Raw genomic sequence first — 10,139 nt, 5'->3', positions numbered from 1 at the left:
TTCTACCTGAGATGATTGCTACCATACTTCAGCACAAAACCCTTAAAATAATGACACATCTAAAGTAATTCTGATATATAAGTAATTCTTAATATTTATGTATTTGATCTGCAATTTATACTCTCTTTAGAGTAATTCAGCTTTAGAAACTTCAAGTATTAATTATCATTTTAATAATGGAGGGCCACATAGTATCTTTTCCTGTTTACAAGGTCAATGCGACCTGTGGTATTCTTTTAGAAACGTTCTGAAATGCAACATTATGCAAATTTCCATTCCATCACCTGTTTGGTCTTAGGGTTGCTGAAGGGGGAAAGCATAAGGCCGAAAATGGTAAAGAATTATAAATTTAGTAGATCACCTAGAAACCAGATGAGCTGAGCCCCCTAATGGTGCCAGCACTAAGGGATGGGAAGTCAGAGTTTTAAATGACTCTGTGAGGGCTCTTTTGGCGGAGAATTCTCCTAGCAGATCCTTGGCAGATCCAGAGGGCAAAGATACTGGTCTTAGCAAATGGAACGTGGTCTAAGTGACAGGGCATGTCAGTTATGAAAGACAGGGGAGGGGATATCAATTCGATTATTTGATCAGACCTAATACATGGTATGAAGCCAAACGTTTATAAAACTTTTTTCCCCCTGTAGCTCTTTACATTCCCTTATTTAAAAACGTTATCTCCTCATTTTGAAATACTTGTTAGAGAACAAATGGCATCACTTGTGCCCATGATGACCAAACCTAGATTTGATACATTGCCTAATTGCCATTTCAACCTCCCAGAAACATAATCTTTATCAACCAGTTTGGAATTTCCTGGTCAGTAGCAATGAGTGAATGTGCCATGGGGCCTTCTCCATGCCCATTAGAAAGAAGAAGCAATCTGCATGATAAGATCCCTTGCTGTTCCCTTTCCCCCAAAAGATGGTGCCCTGATCTAAAAGTAATCATTTAAAAACCCTTCCATATGTACTACCCCTTGGACTGCCTTTCTATTTGTTAGATAGAATGATGCAAGATTCATGAATTGCTTAATAAAGCCAACTAGATCTTCAAATTTACTTGGTTGAATTGGTTTATCAACACACTAATAATCGAATATTTTAATGTCTTCCCCCTCCTAAAATCATTAACCATTCTTTTACTGGCAGAGGATATATGCTAGTGAAGAGGAACAGAATTTGCCACCCTAACATATGCCTCTTTGACATGTAAATTATCTAGAGATGGCTATTTTTAAGAAACTGCAGATAAAGGATAAGTTCTAACAAGTAAAAGTTACCTTCTGTAGGAGACATTTACATTTATAAGGGAAAACTCTATTTTTAAGGGTGTCTCCCTGTTAGTACCAGAAAGAGGAGGATGACTAATGTCTAGAAACTCTAGGCACCCACTTAAATCTGCGTTACAACCATAACCTTGTTTACCATGTGTTTCCTGGTAACCTCCCACACTGGTGTCCTCTCTTCCCCCCCAGCATCTTTCTTTTGTCTTTAGTTGGAGATGTTATTCAAGATCGTGGATTGGGCCATCTGGGGAGTTACTCAGTTTTCCTGAGTATCTCCAATGTGTATACATGTTTCTAAATTTCTGTTTTTCTCCCATTAATGTTAATCTGTCTCTTATTATGGGGGGGAGGGAGTATCCAGTCAAGAACCTAGAAAGTAGAGATAAAGTTATTTTTCCTTCCCTACATAATTTAAACTATAGAAAATATTTTGTATTTGTTCTTTTATTGTTTCATTTTAATGAGCATTTTTATAATCATAACAGCTTTAATAGTCAATACCTAGCCTTGCTTTCCTCCTCATAAAGATTTTAAACACAAATTCTCTTAACAAAAGAATTATCAGCTACTTAATTATTTGTAGTCAAAGCTGAATTAAAGACTTGGAGACATTCCAGGAATGATCTGGCTCCTAGATAAAGATTCGGGATTTTACAAAGGAGCGTTCAGTGCAATACTGTAAAAGCAACTGAATGCACATGCTTAGGTTTTAAAATTACAGGTTGTATATGCTGATCTGCATTGAATGCTTTGTTCTAAAAAGCACACAGAGTCATTTCAAAATGTGTTAGATGCAACAACATAATATAAAATAAAATGTGGGATAGCAATGTGCACGTCTGTAGTTTTTGTTGTAAATACAGTAAAATAATACATAATAATTTGTTATAGATTTTTAGTGTCTTAGTAGTAACATTACAGCCTTTTAGTTAATGCCTTTATTTTCACCAAGTAATTCTTGAATGCTGCCATGTCCGTTTACTGGCACACCTCTGATAAACGAGATGCGCTAACATACAATGAAGTCTAATGTGGATGAAAAGGGACCACATCTTAAGCCTAATGAGCTCAGGTGAGGCATGCATGGTGGCCTTATAAACCCAGAGACCTAAAGTAACCACACAGAATGGTCTGAAATGGAAACTTCCTAACTAAAAGCAGTTCATGGCCTGTAGTTATGTCCTAGGTGAGTGTTTATCCCCAACAAAGGACATCTTTACCTTAACTGTCGTCTTTTTGCATAGAGGCTAACATACCCGATAACATACTTTTGGAATAATAAAATCTTTTTTGGACCCCTCAGTGCACAAACACCTCACCAGACTGGGAGCCCACAAATCCCCTCATTATCATCGTTAACTGCTGACTGTTAACTAACCTGTACCCACCTATGTGAAAGAAGTGTGTATCTATCCGTTTACTTTTATCCAGTCCCAGAGAGTTCCCCACTTTGCTTTCCCCTACCTTCCTAATCTACCACCAGTGCATTTCATGTAACCTGAAACCCGCTTACGCCTCCTCTTTTGATTGTAATGCATAAAATAAGGTGCAAACCTGCCATTTTCCAGAGCATTTTCTCAATCCACTAAGGTTTTGCTTCCCTGCAACTGGCTCAAATAAACTCATAAAAATCCTTACAGGTTTGGACATTTCTTACATCGACATTGACTTTACATTTGACGTATATAAATTTAACTCTAGAAGAAGAGTGGCACACAGAGAGAGAAGGGGGTAGAGAGGGTGCGTGCAAAAAAGAGGAAAAGCAAATTCAACTGACAAAGCTTGGGTGAGTCTCCCCAACTCTCTTCTCAGTCTCATTCTAGTGCATGTGCTCTGAGAGTTCTGAGCGGACTATTCCCTCACACGGTCTGTGTTTTCCTGGTGTAAAATCTCTTTCTGCACTGGGTCTGAGTGTAAGGTTTAATGGTACCTAATGCATTGTTTCCCACACAGCACAGCCTCCAAACGAAGCCAACTGTTCTTACCCATGGCTGCAGCAAGCAAAGCAATTTGTTCTCACCGACGGAAGGTGTTCAGGAAGCACACATCACAAAAGGTTTTCTGACTGTGGTTTTCATCTCACCTCCTCCGTGTATCTCACCTCCCATCTCACTCTTCGACCTGCCTAGATCACTTTGTTTAAAACTTCAGATCATAACCCTCACCCCAATCCCTACATTCACAATGACCCCCTCCCTATGCTATTTTTCCTTTCTAAATGCACTTAGCACTTTCTAGCATACTAAATAATTTATTATGTTTTATATTTATTGTTTATTATAAGTTTTCCCTCACAAAACGGAAGCTCTATGAGGGCATATTTATTGTTTGATTAAAGGATGTATCTCAAGTACAGAGAACAAGGCCTGGCTTCCAGGGGTCAGTTAGTAATATCTGTTGAATGAATGCATGCAGAGATTTTAACAATGAGGCCCTTAGAACTTCAACACTGGGGGAGCTTCTCAACTGAATGTTAAGAAGCACATGCATCAAGTGATCATATTTCCTGAAATTGTTTCTAATCAGTGTTCTTGTCTGAACTTGTCCTTACTGTAATATTAAAACCTGTAGTCCAAAAGACAGCTTGAAATATATCATTCGGTTTTTAAGCCTGATTTTTTAATTTATAAAAATAAACAGGAACATGTGAGATAAATAAATATAAATAAAGTATGTGGGGGCCACACTCATCTACTAAATGCTGGGCATGTTGATGCCTGATTAGAAGTATTGAATTAAAGGAGATGGTAGGAACAAATGAATCCCAGGTAGAAACTATAGTTTATTAGCAGGAAGATGAGAGCTTAATTGAGAGCTATTCAATTCTTAGAATTAGGCTTAAGCCATAAGGCTGACATAATACATTACCATAACAAAAATAGCTTTGTCCAATAGCTAATAAAACAATTACAGTAAAAAATAATAATTTTATTACTTACATGATAAACTATTTTCATATTAGCTAGAACTCCTTGCACACTACTAACTGTGCCAGGAGCTCTCCAAAATTAAATCTAAGAAAAGTAGTATAGATTGAGACTACACAGAAAGCATTGAGCAGTTTTTCAAAATGTATATTCATAATTTTTTCTCTAGCATATAGGCAGAAAACTATATTTATAAAGCAAATCTCACATTTTGGAAAATGTGCTAAAATATTTGAAAAACACAGTGTTTTGAGAACACATTTCCAAATTGATGTATGCTTCATTCATATGTGGCTGAGACAAAATATGTGTGATATCACAATTCAGTCCATTTTAAATAAGCAAATTAAAACCACTAATGGTATTTAGACAGCAGTGATAAATTATATTTGATGATATATCCAATAACTTCAAAACTCAAAGAAAATATAAATAATTGAAAGTTCAAAACTACTAAAAACACTTATTAAATATAAGAACAAAACATTCACAAATGAAAAGAAGAACCTTTTAAAAATGTTAGCACTTTTGCCTAAAAGAGCAACTTAGAAACCCTATGACTGTTCCACGTTCAGGCAGTAATTGAAAAGAACATGTGCACTTAGTCAATTAGCCACATTTAAAAAGGCAATCTTCTTAGAACATCAAAAGAAAGTTGAGAAAACAAAGCTACCCACAAATATGTCAAGTTAATAAAAGTACCTGCATTTTCTCAGTGTCAGAATATAAAATCTTCACTGAGGATTGTGGATATTCAATCTCAGTTATTTTAACCAAACTGTTATTTGCAGTAGTTCAAACTATGTTTACAGACAGCTTCTATGCTACGGTGAAGCATCTCTTTGTTTAGTTGATACAATTAGAAGAATCTTCCCCACCTCTTATGTAATCTTATCATCGGCAGCATTGCTAACTTGACTACATCTATTCATCTTCTACCCTGTTTTAATAACACAAGTGACACCTAAGAAATTATTCTTTGATCTTTCAATAAACTAAGCCTGTGCAGACAGAGGAAGGTGAAAGAGGTTAAATTGGCATTGATTATTTAAGACACATTCATCATTTATTTAACAATCTCCTTCATCACAAGAACTACTGTGTTTACAGGCTTTGCCGAGGCACTCTGGATTTACTTTTCAATAATTTGTGCCAGGTGCATTTCAAATTGTAGCACATTGTACACTAACATTAGTTTTAAATCTCCTGATGAATCTGGTACAGAATAGAGTAGTTTATTGAACAAATCTTTGAACTTATTCACTGTAGTGAATTTTTAGAAATTTCTTTTAATAGTTTTCACTATAATTAAAGTCTAATGGGGATTCTATTTTCTATCTTAAGCAAAATGTGTAACAACAGCTATCTTCCCAAGGAAATTATACTAATGCATACTTGTAATCTCTCATAGTCTGACAATCTTATCACTAAAACATGATTTATAATGATCCATAAAGAAAAATTTGTGGCTAGTATTTGGCAGCTTTAGGAAGGAAGAAGGGAGTATAAGAATCATCAATAACATGCAAGATATTTACAAGATTTTTAATTATTTTTTCTAACAAATAGTATTACAAATTATAAAGAAGTATATTCTATGTGGGTATCTATATATATATAAAAGTCTAAGCGACCGTTTGACTGGCCAACAGGTAGCTATGATGTGCATTGACCACCAGGAGGCAGACACTCAATGCAGGAGCTAGCAAGCTGCAGTGACTTGTCAGCTGCAGTTCTTGGGTGACGCACCCAGAACCAGAGAGGAGGTAGCCCAATTCCAGGGTTCATCACCGAAGAACTGTCCCCTCGAAATCTGGGAACCCTTCGGGAATGCCAGAGAACCAGTTTTGGCCCTATCCCCATAGGCCAGACCGAGGGACCCCACTGGTGCATGAATCCATGCACTGGGCCTCTATTATATATATTTGTGAAAAATTATGTCAAACTACATTTCCTGAGAAAAAATGCAAACAAAATATTATAAATTAAAAGATTAATTATTCTTATTGCATATAAAATGTGAAAATTATTTATAAACAAATATTGAAAAGTATAGAAGATATTTCCTAGTTGTGGCAATATATCATATATTCCAGATAGTCACACAAGAAACACTTTTAAAATGCTTTACTTATTTCTAATTTATTTAAAATTCTTCCTCCCCAGGGAGAATGCTCTGAAGTTCATTACAATGGTTACCTCTCATAACTGGCATCGAGATCTATATGAATATATTTGGTAATTAATTTTCTAATTCTGATGATTATATCCTAGAATATGTTATCAAGAATTGTTTACATGAAGTCTTCAAAAAAGATTATTAGTCTATGTTAACAACTACCAAAATAATAACAGATGCTTGTACAAGGAATCCTTTAGGGACTCACTACCAAGAAATCATTATTCTTTAACATAACCCAATCCAGTCAAATACATTAAGTTCTGTCAGATATGAAAAAAGATAGGAACAATGAGGATTTGACAATGAGGACTTAATAATAAGGATTAACTATGTTTGTGACTTTAATTTTATTTCCATGGTTAGAGAACGAAATAGCTCTGATATAAAAAAATTTATGTGGAAACAACAAAATTATGAGGCAAAGATGGGAAAATACATAAGCTGCTGCTAGTAGCTTCAGCTTAGTTAGCACTCCACCTCCCCTCTCCCCCATGCAATTCATTTTTTAGCAGCTCTTTCTCACAAGCAGTCCTAAGTGTTACAGATCTCTTACATCCTATATTTTTACTCAGGCATTTAGACACTTAGAATTCAATAGCCCAAATATAATTTCCTTATATTGGGTAAAATGGACTATTTGTCCAAATTCAAAGGTGTTCCACTTTTTGTAAGAACACATTACTTTTCATAAAAGACTAGATTTTTACCACTACCATGTGGTAGTGAACAAGTGACTTCACTTTTCGGAACTCAATTAACTTATTTGAAAATTCAGGGCTTTGAAATAGGGTTATAAGTTAACTTGCTCCTGGGTTGTGTGCTTTTGTTACATTGGGATAAGATTTTATGGGAACTCTGGATTCATTACTTATTGGATAACTCTCTGCCTTGAAGACTTAAAAATATATAGGCTATTATTTGTAAAAATACATACTGGGTTTACATCCTAGGCACAGATATGCAAATACTGTGTATTTAAAACTTTTAAAGAGGAAAAAAAACTCCTCCAAAAAGATTAATATTGAAATATGTATGAAAATTCCTCTTTAAACTTAATAAAAATAATTTTTCTTAAAATATGAAGCATTAACATCATTGAAATAATACATAACACTGGTATTCAAGAAGTATTATAGTCACAATACTGAAATCTAGAAGATTTAGGTTTCTCAAAAACATATTAAAATAAATGTAAGAAAAGTTCAAAATAAAAGCATAGCTTCTAGTGTTTTTATTTTAAATTAAAAAAATACTGCATGTAACTATTGAAGACCAAGTTTCACTGGAATTAAAAACTTTGGTTTATTTCCTAATAGAGACAAATATCTTTTTAAAAAATATATATTTTATTGATTTTTTACAGAGAGGAAGGGAGAGAGATAGAGTGTCAGAAACATCGATGAGAGAGAAACATCGACCAGCTGCCTCCTGCACACCCCCTACTGGGAATGTGCCCGCAACCCAGGTACATACCCTTGACCAGAATCGAACCTGGGACCCTTCAGTCCGCCGGCCGACGCTCTATCCACTGAGCCAAACCGGTTTCGGCAAGAGACAAATATCTTTATATTAAGTGTGTTAATATACTTTGCAAAGCAACATAAAAGTAATATCCATATTTATGTTGTTCAATATAATGAGGACATGCAAATAAACATACATTGTATCATTACATACCTTCATAAACAACTTAAAATTATCTTTATTCTATTTATACTTGTCCTAAGGTGCTAATAATTCTGTAATAAATGTTTTTAACTAGAAGAGAGAGTTCACAAATGTTACCTACAGATAAAGATAAAGCCTCTATTTTTTCATCAAAATGAAGTTTAAAGTCATAAACTTAGGCAAAATGAAAATTTCATAGCTGCACGTAAGGAAAAAAAATAGGTATTTGAATCAAAGTTATCCAAAATCATCCAGTGTTACTTAAGGCAATCTTCTATTCAAACACATTTTACAATCTTATTTTGACAGTTCAACAAGTATTTCATATGAAGAAAAAAATGCTAACTTTCAATTAGGTTACTTTCTGTAGCCTGCACTAAAGCCCAAGAGCTAAAATATTTTTTTATAAATTTCTCTGCTAAGCTGTGTTTCCTTTTATGTTCTAGATTATAAAAATGATGTGCTTAGCTTTGGTGACTGCAAACTTTATTACACTGTTAATAAATAAATTAGTACTCCCTTAAAAATAAATTGTCCTAGTATCCTATTATGTATCAATCTACATGTCTGCAAATTAACTAATTCAAAGGACTGTATCCTATTATGTATCAATCTACATGTCTGCAAATTAACTAATTCAAAGATGTTGGTTTAAAAATAATTATAAAATATTTGTATGCTAGTCAGTGCCTGTAATTATCTTTTTCAGTTCTAGAGGGTATTTGGGAATTATTTAAGAGTAAAAGATGAATAGTGAATCACTAAATTCTTTTAAAACAATGCATGGGCACAGTAGCGGCGGAGGCAAATAAGATTGTGGAAGTCTGAATACCAATAAAGAAGATAAAAATGGTTTTATATAGCTACTTACATCATAGCCTAGAACTTCAGTCTGTGTGGATTTATCTACTCTTGAAGCAAAAGCCTTCTGTAAATGCTTTACTTTATCCTGCAAAATAAAAACAAACAAAACACATTATTGGAGAGCCTCTAGTAATTATATATGAACTATGGGGTTATTCTAGTAATTCCAGGCTGTACAAATGCCTTAAGAAAAACAAAAGAAAGGGAGAAGAAATAATGCAGAGACAAAAGTGAGGGCATTGCAGAGTAGATACAAATCACACACCTGTCTGATATGATGCAGTAATATCAAGTGAGACATATTTTCATGGATAAATTAGGTGAGTTTTTCTCATAAATAGCTTATGAAAATTAAATAGCTATGAACTCCATCCTCGCTTTTATACTGTGGGAGAAAAATTAATGAAATGATTTAGCCAATAAAGTTAATTAGGGGGGAAAATGAATGGAGAAGTGTCTTCTATAGGTAATACGGCCCAAGAGAGTTTTTTGACACGTCAAGTCCCAAACATTCCCCATTAACAATATCCTGATCTATAAAACACACTTTCTATTAGTGGGGGGACCCTTCATTCCCCTGGCCCATATTTTCATGAGGGACTTCTGCTAGAAGTATACTTTTGGTTTGTTTCCCTACCTCTCACTCACTCGTCTTCTATAAACTGGTAAGTGACCTCAAGGTAAACACACACACACACTCTGCTTGTTACTGGCATGTACATATCCTGAAAGCTCAGCTTGCCCAGGTATAAGCATACAGAATTTCCCTGTGGGAGAGGATTCAACTTTCCCCTCTGTCAGCAATGCTAGTGGGTCACTTCACTTCAGTAAAGAAGGTATTGGAAACTTTTATGGCTGCATTCCAATCCGGGTTCATAGTGTATTATAGTATAACTACAGGCCCAGTGCACTAAAATTGGTGCACTCGGGTGGGGGGGAGAGGAGGTCCCTTAGCCTGGCCTATGCCCTCTCGCAGTCTAGGACCCCTCAGGGGATGACCATCTGCTGGCTCAGGCTCGCTCCCCAGGATTTTGGTCGTAAGATGGCAATCAGACATCCCTCTCCAGCCCAGCAGCCCTTGGGGGATGTCCACTTGCCAGCGGGGAGCAGGCCTAAACTGCAGTCGGACATCCTTAGCACTGCTGAGGAGGCAGGAGAGCCTCCCACCACCACCACTGTACTGGCAGCCATCAGCCTGGCTTGTGGCTGAGCA

At 35.5% G+C, this 10,139-nt stretch overlaps 1 protein-coding gene across 1 annotated transcript in view; it reads right to left on the bottom strand.

Annotated features, from left to right (window-relative positions):
• The window catches only part of CCSER1 (coiled-coil serine rich protein 1), a 666,528-nt gene that overhangs the window by 15,215 nt on the left and 641,174 nt on the right, over positions 1-10,139 (bottom strand). Inside the window, exon 9 of the mRNA XM_006768187.2 lies at positions 8,934-9,011. Within this exon, the coding sequence (XP_006768250.1) occupies positions 8,934-9,011 (78 nt within the window). The remainder of the gene's footprint in view (positions 1-8,933; positions 9,012-10,139) is intronic.

This window comes from Myotis davidii, unplaced genomic scaffold (genome assembly GCF_000327345.1).
Source record: "Myotis davidii unplaced genomic scaffold, ASM32734v1 scaffold963, whole genome shotgun sequence".
In the NCBI taxonomy this organism is placed as follows: domain Eukaryota; kingdom Metazoa; phylum Chordata; class Mammalia; order Chiroptera; family Vespertilionidae; genus Myotis; species Myotis davidii.
This window is presented reverse-complemented; position numbering and strand designations above follow the sequence as displayed.